The following is a 26,803-nucleotide window of genomic DNA, read 5'->3' as shown; positions in this document are numbered from 1 at the left end:
CGCTAGAGGTCAGGTGACCCTCCAGGCTGGTATTAGTAGACTGCTGAGCTGACAAGTAAAGGCGTAGGGTAGAGATGGGTATACTGGCAGCAGTTAAACTACAATGTGTTGTGCTGTGGACCAACGTTGCTATTTCACAATTGTTTAGGAGATCAGGTTGTCTGGTCATGACAGCCTACAGTAAACTAATACAAACTCCAGCCTATTAAATCAGTAGTCTGGAGCTGTTTGGGACCTGCATGGGGGCATGACCAAAGCGCAATGGCAGGAACCAGAATCCGGTTACCAGATACATGTGCGCCAGCAAAATCTTCCCTGTAGCTAACGTTAGCTAGCTATAGAGCCTGATAACACGAGGTGACTAAAAAGTTAAGTATGTAGTACATAAAACAAAACGTTGATGCAATAATATGGCATCGCCGCCACCGTCGCCATTCGTGGCGACTAGTTATCCTACACGACTCGAATTGGCGTTTCAACGGGGGAACGATACAAATGTGGCACGTATCTGTTTTACATCCCGGTTCTGAAAAATAATAAATAAGTGTCGCACACTCTTGGCTCCATATGCAGAGTCAGGCACGGACTGCATAATCGGGCACGTCGGGCACATGCCCGGTGCCCTGGCCTGCAAATTATTATTATTTTTTTTTTTTTTGGTGCCCGCAGTCAGGCCACTCACTGAACAGCAGGCCAGGTGCCGCCTACTGGTTTACTAGTGGTTTTATTACTTTATTAGTTAGTCTGAAGTAATAATTACACTTCAGGGATAAAGTGGGTGCATCTCATTGTAAAATTGGACTCGGCCCAAATTGGGCTTCAAATGGCCCAAATCTGGCTTCAAACGACCCAAATTGGGCTTCAAACGGCCCAAATTGGGCTTCAAACAGCCCAATCGGGCTTCAAACGGCCCAAATCTGGCTTCAAACGACCCAAATTGGGCTTCAAACGGCCCACATTTTTCGCCCGCCCGTATCGGCCCGTATCGGCCTGGCCTGCTTGCTATATAATGCCCGGCCTGAATTATGATCCCAGTCCGCCCCTGTGCAGAGTCTTTAATATGAAATGACGTTTCGGCCGTAGCCTTCTTCAGATTTACATCCCAGGTTCTGGCGTCTAGGGCGGAAAGAGGAAAGAGGTGTAATTCACAAATGATGGGTGCCAGGCTCTCTTCTCGGGAAGAGCCTGGTGACACGAGGTTACTGAATCAGAGATTTTCAAAGTGGGAGCCGGGCCTCCCCAGGAGGGGGGCTCCAAACAGTTTCAGGGGAGGCTCAGTGAATGCAAGTGAAAAAATATGACTAGTTTATAATTAGTTATTACATTAGTTATTATTAGGTATCAAAACGAGATCACATAGAATAGCCTAAATGTGTGATTTGGTAGTAGTTCAGAGATACAGTACTTTTTGGGGGATTTTACGGTTTTTCCCACGCTCCCCGTCAGAAACAAATAGGCTACATGCCTTCAGACAGACTATTTGTATTTGGTGTAGTATGATGTATGATGTATGATGTATGTCAAACAGCAATATCAGGCTATCTTGGCTCAATTATGGGATCAAATAACATATCATGATCCCATAGGCATCCAGGAATTGAACGAGGGGGACTCCTTTTTCCAAGCCTGGGGGGAGGCCCACAGTCTCAGACTTTGAAAAGCCCTGGCCTACATGATTGCAAAGAGAGCATCACATTTGCATAACCTGGTCCTCATATAATCTGCACATTTTTAACCCATCCATAAGCTGATAATGTGTCTATCAACAAAAACAACGATGGTCCTGGTCCTATGATGGCCTGGATTAACTGACCAGCTGTTCCTGCCTGCTTTTGTTCTGCCATTATATGACCACTAATCTTTTACATTGAAACATGGCTATAAATAGACCTATGGGAAAGTGAAGCGTTCAAAGCAGCCAGGAAGTGGGGTTGTTTTTGAATACATACAATAACATGCACTGTCTATTATGTTGGACATATGAAACATCACTTGGGCAGTAGTTATCTGTTCAGTTTCGTGAGGTTCTACTACTTTGTAATTTGAACTCAAATTATGAACATATGACTGCTGGGAACAATATCAGATTGAAACCACATTTCAGAAAGCAATCAAGTAAACTCAGTTTGAGAAAGTAACGGGGGGGGAAGGGGGGTGATGGTGTTCAGAAAGAATGTATTTATCTTCCATACCCCAAATAAAGAAAAAAACATGTTAATCTGTTATATATATATAGTTTTATATAAAGTCGGGTTATCGTGATTTATCGTAGCTAGCTGTTAAATGTGTTATATGGGGAGTAAACATTTTAGAAACATGCAGCTTAAAAGTGTCAAGGAATATCCATCAATGTATTTTTAAAATAGTCCAATAGCCAATAAAAGGTCATAAACAGGTCCTGTAATCAACATGCAGAGGACACTATTCTCAACCCGTCCTTCTGCCCTTGTTAATACTGGATCTCTTCACAGGTGGTTCCATACTCAAATCAAACCTTCCAGACAGTGATCAGAAGACAGAGGTTTATGTTTTGTCAAACTGCACAGTGGAGAAGAAGAAACATTACTTTTTAGTGGTCACTACTCCATCATACTACACTTTCTGCAAAACGGTATAATAGCCTACTGTACTAATAAAATCAATCATTTTGGTCTTGTAGTGACACCATGTTGTATGTCCTCATTAGACACTCAGATCTAATCTCCTGTTTTATTATCTCCTCTTAAGTTTCCCATCCCCAGTCCAAAGCTCTCTTATGCCTTCAATTGTTCATTTCCTTCCTTCACAATTTGTTGTGTTGCTCTTTCATCCATCCATCCATCATCCATTCATTCATCACTCATCCATCCATCACTTTCACCAACTTTGCCATGATGCCTTCCTCCTCCATACTCCCATCAAAATCATCTAACCCACCCTTCATCCAAGTAAATGTCCAGATCATCAAGCCATCCCATTCCTTATGGATATAAAGGAAGCTAGACACACTTGAACTCAGTTTATCCACCGTTATATTTGTGAGAGAGACCTAACAGCTTTCTTATTTACCACTAATACATCATAACTCACCGCGCAGATTTCCTTGACCTCTGACTTGGTGATGTATCCGTTCTTGTCCACGTCGAACAGCGAGAAGGCCCATTCCAGTTTGCTGGTGGTCTTCCCCGTTGACGTCATGTGGAGGGCGATGATGTACTCCTTGAAGTCCAGCGTGCCGTCGTCGTTGGTGTCAAAGGAGCGGAAGACGTGCTGGGCGTACGCTTGGGCGTCGCTGTCTGGGAAGAACTTGCTGTAGATGGACTGGAACTCCTCTTTGCTAATGCGGCCGGATGGACACTGCCTCTTGAAGTTGTCGTACCAATGGGCGATCTCCGCCTCGGAGAACTTGGTGTTGAGCTTCAGATCCTCCAGGATCTCCTTGGACATGGCACCGCTCTTGGTGTTACCCATTGTTGGTGCTGTGTCGCTTGTGGTGTTTCAAAGCTATATCGACGTGTGAATCGGTGCTGGCTCACTGTGCTGGCTCACTCCTCTCTTTGTCAAAGTGGTCGACAGAAGACTGGTCCTATATGCTTGGCCTCGGTCCTGGACCGCACCTCAGCCCATGGAGACAAATGCTGTGAAAGAGAGGAGAGAAGCTGCTTGGTAAGCTCAATAAGCCAGTCAGCCATCAGTGATGTGAGTCTGATGCATCACAGAGAGGGGTCAACACAGGTCAAAGTAAAAATGTGTGTTTGCTGTGCAAAGTGCCATGCTGCAGCCAGGTGGCACTTCTCTGCTGTTTTAAAAGGGTCAGCAGGCCAGCTTGGCAGCAGGCCAGCTTGGCAGCAGGCCAACTTGGCAGCAGGCCAGCTTGGCAGCAGGCCAGCTCATTGGCACAGAAGAGGGAGGGGGACCTTTTTATGACAGATTAGAGCAGAACTGGTAACTCCCACATTGATGGCGATAGAATTCTAAATGTCAGAAGACCCACAGATATTATTATTACAACAACAACAACAACAACAACAACAACAACAACAACAGTCTTGTAACTGGTGTGTGTGTGTGTGTGTGTGTGTGTGTGTGTGTGTGTGTGTGTGTGTGTGTGTGTGTGTGTGTGTGTGTGTGTGTGTGTGTGTGTGTGTGTGTGAAGCATATGCCCCTGGGACTTGTGTGTGTTGTTTGTCCGTGGCCGTCCTCAGAATCACAATCAGCTTTATTGGCCAAGTAGGACAAGGATTCTTGGACAACTGCAGCAGAGGACAACATGTCTTGACTTCTTGCTGAAGTGTAGCAGAGCTTTGAATGTGTATACGCTCTTATGTAAATAAATACAAAGGACATATTTTGATTTTAGTGAACCTGCACAACTTAAACTGCATTTGAGCACAAACGTGCTTGTTTTGTTGTAAAAAGTAAAGAAATCTAAGTAATAAAGAATGTCATGATCTATGTATCTGTTTCTCTTGGGTGTGTGTGTAAAAACGACTTAGAGTAAAGGAAGTGTGTTTTTGTGGTTAGAGTGAGCCCATCTCAGCTCTGCATGAGGTGACCTAGTTTAGTGCCGTTCGATAAGGGCAGGCTGTTTCATTGACAGCCTGTCATGGGGACACCCATGCTCTATATATAAATATACTGTTGAATTGGTGTTTGTTTGCTTGTGACATTTTATTCATTGGAGTCTGTCTCACTACAGTGGTGCAGTTGTGTGCTAACTAACACTTGGCAATTCCTCATTCAGGCCTGGTGTGTGAAACAAGGCGGATGAGTCCACCCTCAGGTAGAGAGGGGTAGTGGAACATGCCAAGTGTGGTTTGAGTAGAATCAAATGTATACATCTATTTTGAGTGTCAGAAAGTTGATCGGGACATTGCAATACATTTGATTGGTCATCCAGTTATTCAGTGATATTAATGTAACATTATTGTATTGAATGTAATCCTTGATCTGTTAGTTCTTTAATAGAGAGGCAAAGTGACGCCTACTTCCTGCTTCTGCACTGTACCAGATATTTTTATCCGCCTTTTTTCCCCCCATAGACATTTCGTAAAATGCTTTTAAAATAGTTGTACTTCGTTGAACCAAATGGTTCAGCTAACGCTATAATCGGGAGAGACCATAGAACATTTCACTCGGACCAAAACCTAAAGAAAAATATTTTCTTTAAACCCACATTTTTTTTACGTTTTGGTGCCAGTGAAATGTTATGTGATCTCTCCTGTTTCTAAATATATCTGTACCATTTGGTTTGAACCAGTACAACTATTTTAATAAGCATTTGACCAAATGTGTATGGGAAAATAAATGGCGGATGAAAATCTCTGGTACAGTGCTGAAGCAGGAAGTAGGCGGTCACTTTGCCTCTCTATTAACACTGACAATTGCTTGTCGGTCCTGTGTTAATCCTGTACCTGAACAAAAGGAAAAGTGGGCACATCCACTCGGAGCTGCAGGTGCAGGACAACAATGGCAACAACGAGTATCAAAAAGAAGTGAAGTCCGCACACTGCATCCACTTAACTCACAGTTTATTTGTTAAATCGACGTTCTCCTGTACCTGGCCCCGTATACAATTTGGTGTTAGGAGAATTTCTCACTTGAACTGAGTCAATGGGTCCCTAGACATGAAAAATCACCGAGGTGCTTGGACTGCTGCAAGCCAAGGCCGTGTGCAAAGCCCCCATGTGACCTCAAGTGTTGCCTGTACAAGCTCCTCCTCCTCATCACAGCCACATGGTTGATCTGAACTGGTGATACTGAGTGAGCATGTTGTGCGTGCGTGCGTGCGTGCGTGTGTGTGTGTGTGTGTGTGTGTGTGCGTGTGTGTGTGTGTGTGTGTGTGTGGTGGGGAAGGGGGTTTACACTTGTCTTGTAACTGGTGTGTTTGTGAAGCCTGGGACTTGTGTGTGTGTGTGACTTGTGTGTGTGTGTGACTTGTGTGTGTACTTGGCCAGCTTAATTGGCCAAGTATAGGACAAGGATTCTTGGACAACTGTAGCACAGGACAACATGTCTTGACTTCTTGCTGAAGTGTAGCAGAACTTTGAATGTGTATATAGGCTATTATGTAAATACAAAGGACATATTTAGATTTTTGTGAACCCGTCAACTTGAACTGCATTTAAGCACAAACTTGCTTGTTTTGTTGTAATAAAAAGTAATAAAGAAATCTAAGTAATAAAAAATGTCATGATCTATGTATCTGTTGCTCTTGGGTGTGTGTCTAAAAACAACTTACATTAAAGGAAGTGTGTTTTTGTGGTTAGAGTGAGCCCCTCTCAGCTCTGCATGAGGTGACCTATTTTAGTGCCGTACGATAAGGGCAGGCTTTTCATTGACAGCCTCTGAGTGTGATTAAAATCATCACGTGGTGTCTGTGCGTCAAACCTCCACAACAAATTCACCTGGAGTCAACCAGGGTTGAAGGGGGCTTGGGGAAGAGTGTAGCAGTGTGGGCTATGTCTCCAGGGTTGAAGGGGGCTTGTGGAAGAGTGTAGCAGTGTGGGCTATGTCTCCAGGGTTGAAGGGGGCTTGGGGAAGAGGGTAGTAGTGTGGGCTATGTCTCCAGGGTTGAAGGGGGCTTGGGGAAGAGTGTAGTAGTGTGGGCTATGTCTCCAGGGTTGAAGGGGGCTTGGGGAAGAGGGTAGTAGTGTGGGCTATGTCTCCAGGGTTGGAGGGGGCTTGGGGAAGAGTGTAGTAGTGTGGGCTATGTCTCCAGGGTTGAAGGGGGCTTGGGGAAGAGTGTAGTAGTGTGGGCTATGTCTCCAGGGTTGAAGGGGGCTTGGGGAAGAGTGTAGTAGTGTGGGCTATGTCTCCAGGGTTGACGGGGGCTTGGGGAAGAGTGTAGTAGTGTGGGCTATGTCTCCAGGGTTGAAGGGGGCTTGGGGAAGAATGTAGTAGTGTGGGTTATGTCTCCAGGGTTGAAGGGGGATTGGGGAAGAGTGTAGTAGTGTGGGCTATGTCTCCAGGGTTGAAGGGGGCTTGGGGAAGAGTGTAGTAGTGTGGCCTATGTCTCCAGGGTTGAAGGGGGCTTGTGGAAGAGTGTAGCAGTGTGGGCTATGTCTCCAGGGTTGAAGGGGGCTTGTGGAAGAGTGTAGTAGTGTGGGCTATGTCTCCAGGGTTGAAGGGGGCTTGGGGAAGAGTGTAGCAGTGTGGGCTATGTCTCCAGGGTTGAAGGGGGTTTGGGAAAGAGTGTAGTAGTGTGGGCTATGTCTCCAGGGTTGAAGGGGGCTTGGGGAAGAGTGTAGTAGTGTGGGCTATGTCTGCAGGCTTGAAGGGGGCTTGGGGAAGAGTGTAGTAGTGTGGGCTATGTCTCCAGGGTTGAAGGGGGCTTGGGGAAGAGTGTAGTAGTGTGGGCTATGTCTCCAGGGTTGAAGGGGGCTTGGGGAAGAGTGTAGTAGTGTGGGCTATGTCTCCAGGGTTGAAGGGGGCTTGGGGAAGAGTGTAGTATGGGCTATGTCTCCAGGCTTGAAGGGGGCTTGGGGAAGAGTGTAGTAGTGTGGGCTATGTCTCCAGGGTTGATGGGGGCTTGGGGAAGAGTGTAGTAGTGTGGGCTATGTCTCCAGGGTTGAAGGGGGCTTGGGGAAGAATGTAGTAGTGTGGGCTATGTCTCCAGGGTTGAAGGGGGCTTGGGGAAGAATGTAGTAGTGTGGGTTATGTCTCCAGGGTTGAAGGGGGATTGGGGAAGAGTGTAGTAGTGTGGGCTATGTCTCCAGGGTTGAAGGGGGCTTGTGGAAGAGTGTAGCAGTGTGGGCTATGTCTCCAGGGTTGAAGGGGGCTTGTGGAAGAGTGTAGTAGTGTGGGCTATGTCTCCAGGGTTGAAGGGGGCTTGGGGAAGAGTGTAGCAGTGTGGGCTATGTCTCCAGGGTTGAAGGGGGTTTGGGAAAGAGTGTAGTAGTGTGGGCTATGTCTCCAGGCTTGAAGGGGGCTTGGGGAAGAGTGTAGTAGTGTGGGCTATGTCTCCAGGGTTGAAGGGGGCTTGGGGAAGAGTGTAGTAGTGTGGGCTATGTCTCCAGGGTTGAAGGGGGCTTGGGGAAGAGTGTAGTAGTGTGGGCTATGTCTCCAGGGTTGAAGGGGGCTTGGGGAAGAGTGTAGTAGTGTGGGCTATGTCTCCAGGGTTGAAGGGGGCTTGGGGAAGAGTGTAGTATGGGCTATGTGTGAGCCGGGCGGTGAGACAATGTTTTGTATTTCTTTATTCTTTCTTTTGCAGTGTTTAATTATTTTTGAGTTGTTATGTTTCCTTTGAACTGATGCATGCTTTTATTTTCTAGACGTGGTTTTTGTGTTAATTGTCTCAAGCTTGATCACCACTGCACACCTGTTGTCTATTGGCACCAATCTGTGACAAGAAAGACAGGCAGTGCGGGGGGGCCTATTAGAAAATAGATGGAGCTGAGCTGACCAATTGAACAGCACCAGAGGAGGGACTTAACCTGTTTGGGGGAAGTATATAAACTGTCGATACAGGAAGGCACGGGAAAGACAGACAAGGAAAAACCACACACTGAGTGGACGGACGCACACACTGAGGGAAAGCGGCGGAGAGGGGAGCAGCTGACGGCCCTGCCTGTGGGCAAGGTAAGGTGTGGGCAACTGAGCCGTTGCGGCTTGGGCCCCTCTCTCTCCCCTGCGTACCTATGGGCGCACCGTAGATGACTGACGGGGGATGGGAGAGAGGGGGGGATGCCCAAACGTTGTCCCACACCTAGGTTGCTGAGACCCACAGGCGGGGTGAGGCTTCCCCGGCTCGCCGATGTGCCGTTTCCCTGCAGGAACATGCAGTGACTGACAGTGGGACACAGAAGCAGTGGCAGATCGCAGTGGCAGCAGCAGCAGACCAGAAGCAGTAGCAGACCGCAGCAGCAGACCTGAAGCAGCAGACCTGAAGCAGCAGACCTAAGCAGCAGACCTGAAACAGCAGACCTAGCAGCAGACCTGAAGCAGCAATCCTTGCAGCAGCCCAGCAGCAGCAGACCAGAAGGAGCAGTGGGCCGGACCGAAACTCAACCCAAACCCAGCCTTGGAGCACCGCTCGCTAGCGGCCAGCAGAGGGAGAGTGTAAACTCTCCCTTCCGCGTAAGTCTTTGACCCCCTCGGTGTTCCATGTGCTTGTGGTGTAGACGTGTCATAAGCAGGATATCAGCAAAGGACGGTTGACTCCCCTACAGTTTGTGTCTGCAGGTCTGACCAAGGAGGAGAGGAGACCCCCTGCACGGCGGACTCCGGATTCCCCCCCAGTCATCCAGCACGAGCACTTTATGGGCTTGGCCCAGAGTTTTAGCTGGACCATTTGAGTTGCTGTATTTTAACGAAGACATTTTAGCTGCTGCAGTTTTAACCCCCTGTCTTTTATTTTTAGACTTAGGTGATTACTGTTGTTGCATTTTATATTTTAGCCATTAAAAACTGTTATTCCTTGCACTGTGTCCTTGTTCACCTTTTTTGATACACCACTGTTTTTAACTGCTCTCCACCCGATGAAACGAACCTGGTTTTAGATCCTTGTTGTGTTATTCAAGAAGAGTCCTAGGCTCTTCCAACCTAGGTGGCGTTGTCGGTGTTTTAAATTGAGTCCACGCCTACAAGCCCACCACGGGCGTCACATATGTCTCCAGGGTTGAAGGCGGCTTGGGGAAGAGTGTAGTAGTGTGGGCTATGTCTCCAGGGTTGAAGGGGGCTTGGGGAAGAGTGTAGTATGGGCTATGTCTCCAGGGTTGAAGGGGGCTTGGGGAAGAGTGTAGTAGTGTGGGCTATGTCTCCAGGGTTGAAGGCGGCTTGGGGAAGAGTGTAGTAGTGTGGGCTATGTCTCCAGGTTTGAATGGGGCTTGTGGAAGAGTGTAGTAGTGTGGGCTATGGCACAATGACTTGCTAGAGCAGTGCTTCCCAAAGTGGGGTCGCCTGGAATTCAAATGGGTTCGCCTGAAATTATTATTATTATTTTACTTTTTACACCACACACAATTTAAACCTCCCGAAGAGTATTTGGTTGAAAGTAGGGGTGGGAATCGCTGAGTAGCTCACGATACGATATGGTCACGATACTTGGCCCTCGATAACGATATTATCACGATACAGCGATTCTGCGATAATCGATATATTGGAAGACGATACATCACGATACCTGTGTAACTGAAGAGAAAAAAATACCCCTAAAAGGCAAGAAGCAGGAATTATTAGGGGTGTCACGATACACTCAGTTCACGATACGATACGTATCACGATACTGGGTTCACGATAACGATACGATACGATACAATTTTAACAATATTTTTTTAAACTTGAATAATGACAATATATGACTGGAAAAGTAGTATTTTATTTGAAATGCACAAATACAAAACATGCTGTTGTGGGAAATTGTTATTACAATAACAACTAGAAAAAACATGAGATTGGAGATGAGGCTTATCTTGAAATAGAATGAGTTACACCGTCACTTAGATTTACTTTGAACTAAAAGGTTTCTCAGCAGTATAAATTCTCATTATGCATCTTCAGTTTTTCTTCAAACTCAAACAACAAGACTTTTCTTAATCTATTTTTTATGCATCTTCAGTTTTTCCTGTCAAGTAAACTGTTTTGCCAGAAACTCAATTGAATGGTTTCTCTCCTGTATAACTTCTCATGTGTCTCTTCAGAGACTTGTTCAACTGAACTACTTTCCACACATTGAACTTCAACAAACAAAGACGTTTCTTAGTCTATTTAAAAAAAAAAAAAAAAAAAAAAAAAATTTTTTTTTTTTGGGCGATATGAGATTTCATCTCAACGATACATATCGTGACGTTTTACTATCGCGAAATTTCGTGGGACGATATATTGTGACACCCCTAGGAATTATGTATTTATTAGCAGAATTGAGAGTTCACTCACTCACTCATAACATTTTCGATACCACGGAGGAAAAGTTACACATTAAGTCTTTTTATTATTATTATTAAAACAAGAAAACCTATATAACCTACCTACCTATATAATTTCTAAAAGTAGATATTAATGAGCAAACATTTCCATTCATGTAGCCTACAGTATTTATGTTTTTGTTTCAACTACAAACATAAATAAACGTCAACTTGAAACTATAGTAGTAGTGTAGGGTTAGCACCCCCTGGAAAACAAAATAATATTATTTTTTTAGAACTTCCTCAATAGGGCACTTCCGCTTTTTTGAAAAGGGGAAGTGATTTCTTTTGGGTAAAAATCAATTTCTCAGTACTTCCTCAATAGGGCACTTCTCCATTTTTTAGGGTTAGGGTTAAAAAACACTTTTCTTGTGGAAAGTGGTTATTTCAATAGTTCTGCAAAGTGTACTTCTCCATTTTTTAGGGTTAGGGTTAAAAAACACTTTTCTTGTGGAAAGTGGTTATTTCAATAGTTCTGCAAAGTGTACTTCTCCATTTTTTAGGGTTAGGGTTAAAAAACACTTTTCTTGTGGAAAGTGATTATTTCAAAAGGCCTCCAAAGGCCACTTCCCCATTTTACCCCATAGCACAGCTCACGACAAAATAGCAGCGTTTTTTTTTGATCTCGGGGGGAATACATTTGAACAATCATTATGCAAAACCCAGCTGGATCATTTTACATAGTGGGCAATATCTCTTTTGCTCGCTGTTGTTATGGACGCGACTTGTGAAACACCAACGACTTCCGCAGCACGCACCCCGTCTCTTCGTGACAAGAGACGTGCAGCACGTAACACGCCTCTCGTCACGAAGAGGCTTGCTGCGTGCTGAACGCCTCTATGACGCAACTCCACGACAGGAAGCACTTCCCTTTATAAGGACGAGAGCGATCAGCTGAGTACAATCACAAAGCCATACCGGTTAGTTTCTTTGAGAGAGGCAGTGACGGCAGAGCGCAGCAGCAGCAGCAGCATTTTTTGATCCAACTAACAACAAGAGTGTGTGCTTGTTTTATTTTTTTTACTACCGATCCTCGCATCAACAAACGGCGGAGACCGACAGCGCGGCATTTTTTTGATCTCAATCAAATACAAAATTGATTATGGCTTCTCATGCAGGTAACTCAAACAATATTCTTACCTGTCCCAGTGCCCCTATGCGCAGGCGCACTGTTCAACTAGAGGCGTTATTTCAATTTGACGGCAATCACGGGTATGAATACAAAATCGAGTACTTACGTGAGAAGCTATTGCTAAGGGCTAGCCATGATATTGGTAGAAAGGACATTGTGTGTTTCAGTGCGTGTTCACAAATGACACCTGAAGCGTGGAATGAGCAGGCATCAAGGTATTTTGATGATGAAGCTATTCTATGCAGAACACCTTGTCCATTTGGATCTCAAGTCCATGGCAATATATCTATAACCGATTGGCGTACATTCATGTTTTTAATGGGGACAGAGGTGTGCCCAGCAATTAAAGCAGAGCACGGGAAAAAATCTAAGAATAGACCTGTTTGGCTGTGGCGCGCGTCGGATGGTTTTGGTGGACTTAGGATTGAGGTGCGCAGCTGGTGTTCTGGACCCTGCGATATCCTGGACGGATTTGTTTATCTCGGTGTATGTCATAATTTTAAAGGCAACGATCTATGTGAAGGCCTACCGAAAACAGGCTTTTTTAGGCCGGGGGCTAAGGAGATCCCAGCTGAGGATTTTGTAGAAACAATTTTTTTCATGCAGCTTGGCGACTGGAACAAAATGCATAGCATAGGTCATAAAATTAACGCAGTCATTACTAGAGACGCGAGACACGCCGCTCTGAGTTCTATTAGAAAGAGACTGGCTTTTAATATGGAGTGCAACAGCGACGCCAGTGACGAGGAGGAGGACAACAACAACAAAACAGTCAACTGAACCCAAATGGTATGATACGGCTTGTGTGTGTGTGTGTGTGTGTGTGTGTGTGTGTGTGTGTGTGTGTGTGTGTGTGTGTGTGTGTGTGTGTGTGTGTGTGTGTGTGTGTGTGTGTGTGTGTGTGTGTGTGTGTGTGTGTGTGTGTGTGTTACAGTATATGTGTAGGAGGAACAAACCACTAATTCATCTATTGTCTCTTTTATGTTTTACAGATCATAACACCGATGACCTCATCCAGTATCGCCCCCTATACACCCACAAACCCCCGCCTCGCACATTCATAACAACCCAGGCACAGGTGCACGCCAATGAGGATTCAAACCATCACATCAGACTTTCCAACCAGGAGACAACCCCCACAGGTGCAAAGCACATACCACCACCACCTCCAAAACGCATTGACATATCTGCGGTGCGCGGGATCAGGGCCCTTCTTGTACGTTGCATCCGTGCAGCAGCATGGACGAAGGCAAGACTTTTGTGCAATGGTTGCATTATTGACCACCCCAGTCAACTTCAGCATTCATGTGTGTTCGCCTACGATGATGACATATTTGGACTTTACGGCAGCGAGATATTCGATCTAGTGTTTTCTCCTCAGCTTGTTTCAGCCATAGCTAGAGTCGTCTGGTTGATTACAGGGGACACTCATTCGAACGAACGATTAATGGGAGCAGCGGAGGCCATAATTGCAGACATGTGTGACCCCCCCACGGGGCTCAGATGGAAATGTGATGAATTTGATCCAATTAATACATCCCTCCCACATGATAATTTTGTAGGTGAGGGTTTCGTAGTGTGGGCTCAGTCTAACCCCTGATTTTTTTTCTTCCCAATTATAGGCTATTATAGGCTATAATAGGCTATATCTTTTTTTTTTTTTTTTTTTTTTTTTAGACTAGCCATGTGGTGGTTAGTCAGTATGTTAACGGATATATTTTACCCTAATAATGTTTGTTTTGTTAGAAATAGATTAAAGGATATTTTCCATACATTTGATGATGATACTTTTAAAAATCATATGAATTTTGTACGTTCTAATGTTTGCTGGGATGAGATGCTTATACTGTGTAATAATACAAACATGTCTACAGATGTCATATTTGATTCGTTTTTCTCTGAGGAGGGTAAAGTGTTTGACATAGGTAATTTAGTTGTGATATTTGCATTCATGCACGATGTATGTATTAGACATAACATAGATTTAATTTTGGATTATTTGTGTGATAAACATTTACATGTATGTATGGCTTATTTGAGATTGATTGATAAGAAAAGAATGTTTACATTGTCTATGGAATAAAAAACATTTTTAGATAAAAAACATTTGTTTGTTGGTGTTTTAGCTTCAGCATGATATATAGATGTATATTCATAGTCAGCATTGCGGGGCTTCCGCTAGGAACGAATCTGATATATGCGTTTCACCCCGGGTTGTTTTTGAGTACGGACTGTGCGTCTGACCATGTAGCCCCCCAGTGACATCCGGTTTAGCTGGTTGCCTATAGCCACACATGATACGCTCTAATATAAGATATATAACTGTTTGACATAATGTCAGATCATGATGGAGCAGCGATTAGACAAGATCTATCTAGATCCCGCTAACCCCGCGGGTTTCTCTAGCATTGCTAAACTATGTGATGCCGTTAGAAATGACGATAAGGGACCGGTGAATGAAAGCAGCGTTAAAGATTATCTATTAAAACAAGATGCATATACACTACACACTCCGGTTTTTAGAAATTTCAAACGCAATAGAGTATTTGTATCGGGAATCGATAAACAGTTCCAGATAGACTTAGTAGATATGTCTGAATATTCGATGGAGAATGACGGCATTAAATTTTTATTAACGTGTATAGATGTATTCAGTAAATTTGCATGGGTTCAACCTCTGAAAAATAAAACGGGTCTAGCTGTTACAGATGCCTTCAGATGTATCCTCATGGATGGCCGTATTCCCATCAAATTACAGTCGGATAAAGGAACAGAATTCTTCAACCGTAATTTCAAAAAGCTAACCCAGGAATACAACATTAAACATTTTACGACATTTAATGAGACTAAGGCCAGCGTTGTCGAGAGGCTGAATAGATCGATAAAATCCCGGATGTGGCGATATTTGACAGCTGTCAACTCAAGAAGATACATTGATAACCTAAGTGATTTAGTTTACGCCTACAATAACGCCAAGCACCGATCGATAGGGATGACACCCAGCCAAGTAAATAAAGGAAATGAACGCATAGTTTTTAATAGACTGTACAAGAAACACCCAGAGCCAACCCCCTCGTTCAAGTTTAATATCGGAGATAACGTGCGGATCTCAAAACAAAGAGGCATATTCGATAAAGGATATAAAGGTGGATATACCGAAGAATATTTCATAATATATGAGCGAGTCGCTAGACATCCGGTGGTCTATCGCATCAAGGATCTATCCGGTGAGGCGTTAAAAGGATGTTTTTATGAAGCAGAACTGCAGAGGGTTATTATTGACGAGACCAAGGCATTTAAAATAGAGAGAATAATCAAACGACGTAAATCAAAGGGGGCAAGACAAGTCTATGTCAGTTGGCGTGGTTATCCAGAATCTTTTAATTCCTGGATTAATGAACGTGATTTGATTACCATATAATATTTATAGTGGGTGGATGACAGCTAGGCGGCTACTCTCCCCGTGACAGGCAACGCGTTACGTCATCTACAACATGGCCACCCCGGAAGCGGCTGGCTTCTACGTTACGCTCCCCAGTAACGCCTCTATCGATATATATCCGAATAATAAAATCTGGAGTTATCGGACAAAGCTGGCGAAACCATTAGTGTTTAGAGAAGCCTTTGAAGTAGGTTTGGTAGAAATCCAATACCCAAAGTCTTGGCCTACTTTCCCATTAGAGGACGCAAACATAATGGTTTTTGATGTTAGGGGCAAAAAGAAGATTTTCAGAACCGTTTCTATGCAGATAGGAACTTATGGGTCAATCCCTAGTATTTTATCACGCTTCAACCATACATGCATGACTGTGTTCAATAACCCAAACCCACCTATAGTATTAACCTATAACGAGATCACTAATTTTGTACAAATCGGTGGCGTCCCTGGATCAAAAATAATATGTACAGGAAGACTGGCGACTATCCTAGGAATGAGCCCAAATGTAGAACACCTCTGCATTCCTAAACCAGCGACCGCTGATTATCAATCTGATATTGACGCGGGTGTTTATAATATATTCGTGTACTCAGATGTATGCCAGCATCAACTCGTGGGTGACGAATATGTACAGTTGCTCAGAACGATTAATATATCAGACACGGACCGACGCGTGACCACTCTATCATTGGATCCCGTACATTACACACCTATCTCAAAGGACGTTATCGATGACATTGAACTGGTTCTGAAAAACGATCAAAACAAGCATATTCCATTTGCATACGGAAAAGTCCTTATCAAATTACATTTCAGACCAGTTGGTTATAAACGCTGACGCATAATGATGACGTCGTATGAGAGCGCCGGAAATGACGCGATGGATTACTATTATGATTACTACGTTAAACAGGCGGGTGGAGATTTAGCGGGGTTTTCTGGAAGCGCTACACAGTATGGAGCGGGACTAGGTGGCCTGTTTAGAAGTCTTTTTAGGATGGCTGTTCCATTATTTAAACGCGGATTTTCTATTGCTAAACCGTATATTAAAACTGCAGCATCAGGCATCGCTGGAGACATAGTTCAGAATATCGTCAGAAAAGCAACAGGAAGACCTGACCCCCAAACCGGAAATGGTTTTATGGTATACCCCCAGCGTAGACCACCATCTAGTGGTCGGAGGGGGTATCGCCCCATTAAGAAAAGGAGTAGAATACATAAGCGAAGACGTTGCACAGCTCCTCGCAGACCAAAGACAGCAACCAAACCACGTAGACGTGCTAAAACTCACACCAGAGACATCTTCTAAATAATGTCACTCCTTCACAACCAATCGGTAGAGTGTATGAAGAGTGAGCTTGATATTTTTCGTCTACCACCAACTCAGACATGTATAGAGCGTGCTGCGTGGGTTGAAATTCCACCTGTTTCTCAAATCACCACTGGGGCACCAATCGAATTCGTAATTACTGGATCAAACGATCAATATATCGATTTTAATGACAGCTATTTATATATCCGACTGAAACTCACCAAGCCTGGCGGCGTAGCCCTGGCTGATGATGATATAGCTACCTTGATCAATTATCCAGGTGGTAGCCTATTCTCACAACTGGACATTCAGCTTGGTGATAGGCTTATTACTCAAGCCAGTAATACATATCCCTATAGGGCATTGCTCGAATGTCTTATTAATTATGGGCAAGAGACATTGGATACACAATTCAGCACAGCCCTTTTCATCAAAGATTCGGCTGCTGCTATGGATGGGTCATCTCTTACCTCGGGTAATGATGGTCTGGTGCGTAGGAATACCTACACTGCAGAAAGTAAAACTTTGGAGCTTATCTGTCCTATACACGCCGATTTATTTATGCAGGAAAAACTGATGATAAATGGCATTGATGTGGGGCTGAAATTTATCCGCTCTAAAGATGAATTCTGTCTCATGTCACCCACTCCTGATAAACACATCGGGGTGAATATACTTAGCGCAAGTCTCTATGTGAAGAAAGTTAGCATTTCCCCAGCTGTCAGGCTTGCCCACATGAGGGCGCTAACGCACGCCAATGCACGCTATGCTATGGATAGGGTTTCACTGAAAACAGTGACCGTCGGAAGAGGCCTCAGGATGACAAATCATGAAAACTTATACAATGGTCAGATACCCAAATTAATAATAATTGCTTTTGTTGATAACGAGGCACATAGCGGGAATTATGCAAGAAATCCCTATAATTTCCTTAATCTCAACACTGAATTTATTGCATTATATTGCGATGGTCATTCATATCCTGCGAGGCCTTTTACACCTAATTTCACCACTGGCGAGTATGTCAGAGAATATCATGAGCTGTTCCAAGCCACCGGTCGTCATTTGAAAGACCGCCCTCTCGCTATTACACGCCAAGAATATGGGAGTGGCTATACCTTGTTTTGCTTTAACCTGGAAGCAGATGGTGCGAACACAGGAAACGTCAGCTTGATTAGAACAGGCAATGTGAAACTTGAGGTTCGTTTTAGACAGCCTCTGACTCGCACAATCAACATAATCTGCTACAGTGTCTTTGACAGCATCTTGGAAATTTCAGGGAAAAGACAGGTTTTATTGGACTATTACTAAAACTGGACACTATGAACACAATGGAGATTGATCGGATTCTCAGGAAGAAACTTGCAAAAGGCGTACAACTGTTGGGTGTACTAGCAGCCGACGCACTTCCGCGACATGTGCGCTCACTTCCGGCTATGGTTATTGTCAACACCGACTATAGTGACAAGCCAGGACAACACTGGCTCGGAATATATATAACTGTAACCCGAGAAGCTATGTTTTTTGACAGTTATGGTAATCGTCCTGATTTCACCGGGTTCCCAAAAGAAATAGCATGTTTTATAAACCGGAATAGCCGTCATGTCACATATTCAACTGTGCAGGTGCAGAACAGCGCCTCTGTCAGCTGTGGACAACATTGCATATTCTTTTTAATCAACATCCAAAAAGGTCTATCGTATCAAAGTGTTATGAAAAAATATACTAGTGATACTCTGTGTAACGATAATATGGTATGTACCTTTGTAAGCAGAATACAGCCTGGATCATGTAAAAGCTATCATTTAAAATGTATACAATGTGCAACACCACAGACCTGTATGTGACATTTTCAATCAAATAAATCATATGAGACTGGAAACAATGTTGGTTGTGACTTTTTATTTTTTTTCAATATGTACATAGGATATTTTGAGCATTATGAAAAAACAACAACAACAATATGACCATACATCATGATATGATAAAAATAGGATGAGAAACAATACATGATATGATAAAAATAGGATGAGAAGCAATAGCATGTACCAAAAATGCTGAGGTTGTAAAAGCTTCAACCTGAATGATAGGATAAAAATAAAAATAAAAATGGAAATAAAACATAATAAAGTAAATAGAATTTGAATGTTCTGTTTTCAATTAGAATCATTTGAATAAAAAAATAGTAAAAATAAAAATAAAAAATGGAAATAAAACATAATAAAGTAAATAGAATTTGAATGTTCTTTTTTCAATTAGAATCATTTGAATAAAAAAATAGTAAAAATAAAAATAAAAAATGGAAATAATAATAATAATAATAATAAAACATAATAATAATAATAAAGCATAATAATAGAAAATAATAGAAAATAATAGAGTAAAATAAAAGTATAATAATGTAGAGTATAAAAGAAAATTCTAATAGGATCTCCAGGCGGTCCTGGCGGGGCTAAACATTTCACCATCAACAATAACACTATCATTATCATCATCTTCACCATGCATTGTCTTGCTATGTTCAAACAGACGACGGAGACTCCTATTTGTAACGGTAGAGGAGGGGACATTTATCTCTGCTAGTGTCTTAAGAAACTCTCGCCATCCTAATGGGCGAGCCGACTCTCTAACCAGCTGTGAACCTGTCATAAACTTGACTAAATCAAATATGTGTGTTCCCCTGAGGGGCTGATTGTCAATAACTAGCTGACCATTAGCAGTCCATCTGATTCTATCCGATGCATTGGAGATAGCGTTCAGAACGTGTGAGGCCTTGTTTTTGCTGTGTGCTGGTATGTGTTGTAATACATCCGTTATGTCAGCAGGTGTCGCATTGTTATCATTCACAGGTGCTAATGTCTCAGCTGGTTCAGAATTTGGCATCAATAGTGTTAGCGTGTTCTTTTCGTTATCGGCCTGTTTCACCAGAGTCAAATATCTGTGTAAAATGTTTGAATATTTCAACGCTTTACTATGTACATCAAGACTGGGATCATCTAGGACCTCTGCCATCAAACGATCTAGATCACACTGAGCCTTTGTTCTGATGTCAGGGGGGGCGATGGGAGTAGCAGGTGGACGTGTCTGAAGAGCCTTGATTTGATTGTGTGGTACAAGAAACATTTTGGTGGTGTGTTCCATGATCAGCCTCGATTAAAAAGACCACTAATAATAGGAATAGCCGCAGCTAGCAAAGGGAATATAAAACCACCGCGTTGGTTAATCTTTTTCTTTTTTTTCAATAGTGTAACTTTTTTATTGGCAAACCACCTAAGTAAAGCCTTGCTTTTCTTTAATCTCCTGTGAAGTTTAGGAGAAAGTGGAATATTCCCTTTTAATAGGTTCAATGCAAGCTCACATAATGCATTAATTAGATCATTGCTGGCTGTCGCAAGAATGGTCTTGCGCCTTTTGGGGGTCGCCTTATAAAGATGTTGAAGAAGTTCGAAATTCCTATGTACACGTGCAGACATTTCTAAAAGAGCCTAGCTTCTTCCCCCTCTGGGCAGATAGACAACCTGTCGCTCGGGGGTTAACTCAGTTCTGAGTCTTAACAGGTCAGGTGTCGTTGGTTTATAGTCTATGAGAATATATCCATAATTACTCGATGTGGCATCTTGAAAAGCTTCCATAAAATGTTTTGAATTTTTGGAGTACATTTGACGTGCTATGATGCTTATTTGTTGTTTATCGCGAGGGTTTTTAAATAACACAAGATAATTAGTGTTGAGACTTATTGTGCGGCTTGCTTTGCCTTGAGCGAAAAGATTCTGGACCAGATAGATACAACTTAAATTTCTGTGATGACAGTATTTTGTAAATACATTTTGAACCTCTGAATTATTAACGGCAGAAGACATCTGATCATCAATAATTAATAAGTTGCTCTTATCGGGGGGAAAAATACTATCATCTGCTAATGATGGGGGAATACCCTCAATAAAAGTAATTGGTCTAATCAGTAATAAATCATCATATACTTTTTGCCAGCAGCCATATAAAAAGACGACATTATCCAACGCTTGTGTGATCAGTTGTGATGCGTTTTGAATAATGGATTTAACAAAATAAGTTTTTCCACACCCAGACGGCCCAGAAATAATCATGGTAAAAGGGTGGAGTAGGCGTGCATCAAAACCCTCCTGCGTGTTGATGACGTTGTTAATATCCATGTGGACGTGTGCTGAAATCGTTCAGAACGCGGCGTTTATCATAGACGACCTGAAGGCGTTTAACTAATGACTGATTGCTTAGCTGTAGCGATAATTTATGTCTCCTGATTCGATCAGCGGTTGTTCTAATAACATTAACTTCACCATCCAACACATACGCTTCCAGCAGGCGTAAAAGGGAATCATAAGTGACAGCATTTTTATTTACACTAGTATTTAGCGTGATACCTTTACATTTCACTGACGAGCGACCTGTGTTGGTGATAAATGCATAGGATTTTGGACCCGTTGATACAAAGTCTGTAATGTGTTCGGCTGGCTCAAGCTCGCTTGTCAATTGTCCTAAATGCTTACCGAGTTCCGGGTTCCACTCCCCCTCCCGCGCTGTGAAAATTATTGAATCTGTATCACTATATAATGTGCGCGAGCCAAGTTTATCCATAATTTCATATAACTCCAGACGAGCATATGCGGTGGTCATCGCGCCTAGAAAGACATTAATATCTTTTCCCTTCGGGCCTTGACCGGCAGCATGTTTCCATTGGACAATAGCGACCTCATCGGTGAGGAAGCGGAATTGACTCACAATGAATTGGTCACTGAACATTAGTTGTAAAAAACGAGCCTGGTTATTAATTATCTCACATGTACACTGTTCATCTCGTAATGCAAATCGTCCCCATAAAGTGTTCAAAAGTAATTTGGATGATGAACGTAGTGCAGGATTGTGCACAATTTTTGTTTTGTCTAAAAACACACCTTCGACTTTTTGGTATTCGGCAATGTACGCGTCTTTCTCGGCATCCGTAGTGACGTCGGCTGGGAATCCACTCGCTTCCTGTTTACGCTTGAGAAAAGCTTTTACGTACCCTTGGAATAATTCCTTTGTGCGGTGTTCAAAATGCCAGACTTCAGAGATTGATATAATACGATAACCTTTCTCGATCGCTTTGTGTAACTCAAACGAAACCCATACGCCGCTGAGAGCTCTCTCGTTCTCGTTGTGGTCGCACTCATCTTTAGAGAGCCCTTCTGCACATGTGCGACAAAGAGGGAACATCAGTTTCCCGTGTGCTCTGTGGGGGAGGACGGGGTGATACAAAGACCTAGGTGGCGCTATTACACACTTGATGAGTCCGAAGTAGGTTGAGATATCATCAAAATCCCTGGTAATAACTTTAGGATGTCCAAGAGGGTACTCTTTTGTGTTCTGTACATATGGATATAGAGAACAAAAGTCCACATAATGTATCTTTTCGCCGTTTTCGACCTTATGGTGTAATTTTAAGGCGTTTGTTCGTCCCCCATATAGGGCTAGGCGTGGGTTCAAACGCTCAGGTTGTGTGTAAGATCTCATGAATGCCATCACGGAGACATCCGTGTGTTTCATACGGGTCCATTCACACTCCCATAAAACGACTACGTTCATACCATGGATAGATTCTAACGTATTTATTTTTTCAGCGAAAGCATGGTACAAGTCCCCAAACGTTGCGTTTTTGTAGGGGTGTGTGTCATTTGAAATATGACAGCGATCACACCCATGAAAAAAACAGCCGGCAAATTCATATGCAGTATTAGTCCTTGGGTTGAAACCATCTAGATAATAACCACCGACTCTATGTTCACCATGGTTGAGAGCATGTATAATGCTAATATTCTGACTTTGTGCCAGATAAGATAACCACTGCATAGATGCGTCGCTGAATGTTCGGTTCTGACCTGTATAACAACCGTTATAGGTGAGCGCGACGGTGTCTGGTTTTAGGAATGTGGTTTTAAATACAGCCATGCAGGCGCCAGGAAGCGTGACATATCGGAGGGGGTCTACGTTGGTGGCTTTGATGAACGCTTCCCTATAAAGAACACAGGCTTGACGTAACACTCGAACATCTTGTGCACAATACTTGGCCTGTTGCTTAGCAAAGTTATATATCAGGGTCTTATGACTTTTATACCATTTTAAGAACTTGTATTTATCTGATTCACGCATTGTACCATACCCAAACATCTGCTTTGAGGGGATGACTCCAATATAGTTTTCATTTTCTATTGTGTTAAATTTGTATGGGAAATAGCCTTTTGATTCAGCAAAACCTAAGGCTTTTGGGGTTTCGGCTAAACGCATGGGTAGAAAACTGGCAGAGTCTATAAACCTCTGTTTTTTGTATGTGGAAAAGATGGCTGTCAGTCTGGATCCCTTAACAATGACAGTGGGAGTTAGTCCTTGAGACACCATGTTTTTTAATATTAAATATCCATCAAAACCACTACCATTATGCGCTATAAACGTATGCTCTGCATAGCGGGGATTGGTATAGAACCTTAGAAAATCACCGATGCAATCTTTCCCATCAGCGCCACTGAAGTTTCTAGGCCTGTCATTTTTAAGCGTCATAGATGATACAAAACTTGCTTCATGCATACCTTCTGCATTTATTCTTGTCTCGATGTCATAAAATATATAGTTTTCCGTGGCTTCTTTAAATGGAGTAGGTTGTATGAAACAGGCATGGTCAGACTCTTGCGCCCCTAGTGGAACGCCACAATGATCACATCTTGGTGAGCTGCATATGTGTGGTGTAGTGGGTCTGTGCATGTGGCTCATTTTACATAGTGGGCAATATCTCTTTTTCTCACAGGGGGAGACGGTATGTTTGTCCCTTCTCACGTGTGCTTCATAGCAAGTCTGAGATTTGCACATAAGCCTACATACATTACATTTAACAGTGGTGTTCGCCTGGGGTGGATCTATGTGTAGAGGTCCGTAACAGACATTACATATGTGTCTACATGTATGTATATAAGGCTCCTGATACGGATGGTAGCAGTAGTCGCAAACATAGCTAGACCCAATGAATCCATTTTTATTCAGAATGAGATAATAATGTCCTTCATATAAATAAATCCAAATTGTTTCTGGGTGGGGGACGTCTGTAGTCATAAATGGGTATCTGCGTTTAGAACTCTCTTTGTGGTGGAAGATAATTATCTTGCTGTCAAAATGACGTTCAAAAGTTCCAATGTCGGCAAATGATACTTTATACATATGGTCAAAACCCAACTCAGTGTATATTTCTCGAGCTCTCTCCAATAGACTAGCGTTGTTTAAATCAGGGTTAAAATGTCTGGCAATAACCATGCCGAAACAAAGATTATTTCCACAACCATTATCAGGATTATAAAGGTAATGAATCTTTCGATCAATAATATCTTTATATTGTATATCCATCAATCTAAGCCTACTGCCCCCTTGCTGATTCATTGTAACTGTGATGGTGAGAGATAGGTCACCAGAGATCATTGACTCATCATTGCTTTGAATTGCGTCTGAGACATGGTCCAGAAATTCTTGACCAGCATTGTCTCCAACTGTGGTAATAGTATGTACATCTGACGCTAGGCTATCGCCCCCCAACGTTACATCCATAATGCTACCCGTCGGGACATCGTTTGTAACTACATCAATTAACCCTGTTAATCTCTGTCTGACCATACCAGGCACCAATCCGAGATTATCAGTGTTAATATCGCGTAGATCTATATTTTGACGGTATATCCTAGCGTTGAATGTATCTATGTGTCTGAGGGTATAATCACTGGGAGAGATGGCAGCTGGGGGTTGAATCATAGAGTCTGCAGACGGTGTAGTGATGTCGTCATCGTCGCGGTCTGATGACGCGTCTATTTGTTGTGATGGTGTAACGACTGTCGCGGGTGTGGGTAGCATGTCGGCATTTGATGACGCTGCTATTTGTTGTGGGGGCGTAAGCGTAACGATTGACGTGGGTGGGGGTAGCGTGTCGGCATTTGATGACGTCTCGTCGCAGTCTGATAACGCGTCTATTTGTAGGGGTATCCCTCGGGGGTCGACTGACTCTAATGACGTAGCAGCTGCGTCATTTTGGGGTTCCTCGTGTTGTTGTGTTGGGGTAGGCAAAGCGCCACCGGTCTGCGATACAATGCAGCTTCTCCGGGGTGGTAAATCAGCTATGTAGCGTTTGATTATACGAGTCTGTGCGTTAGCCCAGGCTCTAATATCGTTATTATTATTCACCCCAGTAGGTAGGTCATTTGCTAAAGCATAAGCGACGCCTTGCTCACTCCAGTCTATTCTAAGGGGAGGGGGTTTATCGGAGTTGAAATATCTAGTCAATTTAGGGGGAGGTGTTCGATTGTCTTCATCTGCATGTCGCCTACGCTTAGCCATATTGGCTGTTTAATTGATCTCTATATACATGGACTTTTTTTTAAAAATGATGGTGATGGTGATAGTGTTATTGTTCTACCTTACTGTACTTTTACAAAAAAAATTACACATTCCTCAATTTTTCAAGCATGGAACATTGTATATTCTGATGTATCAAAATTGTGTTCAAATTGGCATCAGCCGATGCCATCCACCGTGTGTGTGTGCGTCTGAGTGTTCTCAATGTACGTTCAAATCTTCTTTGAGAGCGTTGCATTATCCTATAACCATTTCTTAAACGTCTATACACATTCTGCTTATCTGAGTTAGAGGTACCTGAGAGTTGTCGGTTCTTCTCGCGTGGTTGATGATCAGGCGAGGGTGGAGGTATCGCGTTCTCGTCGATACAGTGTGGTCTGTTGATGGAGAGGGCCGTAGGCGTATCTGAAGCTTCCACCCGCTCGTAGTCAGCAATCCACTCATTCAGTGTCTGATCACTGAGCTGCACATCCGTTTCCAACCACGTGGGTTGGTTGTTGATGGTGTCTTCAGCTGTTGGGGCCGTGTGTTCGCTGAGCTGCACATCCGGGTCCACCCACGTGGGTTGGTTGTTGATGGTGTCTTCAGCTGTTGGGGCCGTGTGTTCGCTGAGCTGCACATCCGGGTCCACCCACGTGGGTTGGTTGTTGTTAATGGAGATGGGTGTGGGTGGGTCTGTTGGTGAAGGTTGACTCCTGTACTGTGCAATCCACGCGTCCAGTGTCTGGTCGTTGGGGTGGATGGTGGGATTCAACGCTGATTCAGGTGATGTTGGTGATGAGGGTCGATACAAGTCTGCATCGGGGGTCAGCGCTGAGTTGTTGGGGGTTGTCTCCTGACTGTAAAAATAAATAAATAAATAAAAAATAAATAACGATGGATATGTCTATCTCAAAAATACATATAGCCTATATATATATATATATATATATATATATATATTGCTGGTTGTTATATCTGAATTATGTCCTTACCTCTGGTCGATTAAATCTGCAATATCATTTGGGCTCAGCCCGTTATCCTTAGATGTGATGTTATCAGATGAATGGTGTATGGTGGCATCGGGGTTGCATCTATGGAAGTCACGTGGTTTGCCTCTATGGCGACGGTTGACTGTCTTCGTGGGAGCCCCTCCCAATGATTGTGGATGAAATAATAATTCACCTGTGTGAGAACCCGTTCTATGGGGGGTAAAAAAAAAACAACATTTCAAAAAAAAACTGGTAGAAGTATGGTTACCACACCCTTTTTTTTCTAAACAAACTATATGATAAATATGTAAACAAACAATGTTTCATTCTCACCCTCTAGGTCTGTTAGTAATATCTCGTAACGCAGCTCCTCGTTTTAGAGAGATTCTGGTGTAATGATCATCATCTGGATATTCCTCTGAGCGCGTGGTGTCCAATAATCTGGTCCCCGGGTTATATATGTAAAAAGCTGTATTGTTAATGTTTTTGTTAATATAACATTCCATAAAAAAACAAGGAAAAGGATCTTAATTATAAATATATATATATATTAAATGGATAGTCTAATTAAACAATATTAATAACAAAAAAATCTTACCATTGAAATCCATGGTTGTTGATGCGAGGGTCGGTAGTAAAAAAAATAAAACAAGCACACACTCTTGT

The 26,803-nt window shown here is 43.0% G+C and overlaps 2 protein-coding genes across 2 annotated transcripts in view; one reads left to right on the top strand and one right to left on the bottom strand.

The window, feature by feature from the left end:
- Window positions 1–3,450, bottom strand: part of LOC310785689 (visinin-like) — a gene marked incomplete at both ends in the record, with an annotated part of 10,381 nt that extends 6,931 nt beyond the window's left edge. The window contains one exon of the mRNA XM_083646830.1: window positions 3,070–3,450. Coding sequence (XP_083502956.1) covers window positions 3,070–3,450 — 381 coding nt within the window. The remainder of the gene's footprint in view (window positions 1–3,069) is intronic.
- The window catches only part of LOC310784876 (class I histocompatibility antigen, F10 alpha chain-like), a gene marked incomplete at both ends in the record, with an annotated part of 357,580 nt that overhangs the window by 245,640 nt on the left and 85,137 nt on the right, over window positions 1–26,803 (top strand). The gene's annotated exons all lie outside the window — the stretch shown is intronic.

Source organism: Poromitra crassiceps, assembly GCF_964638095.1.
Source record: "Poromitra crassiceps genome assembly, chromosome: 11".
NCBI lineage: Eukaryota > Metazoa > Chordata > Actinopteri > Beryciformes > Melamphaidae > Poromitra > Poromitra crassiceps.
The sequence above is the reverse complement of the archived record's forward strand: the minus strand, read 5'-3'. Positions and strand labels throughout refer to the sequence as shown.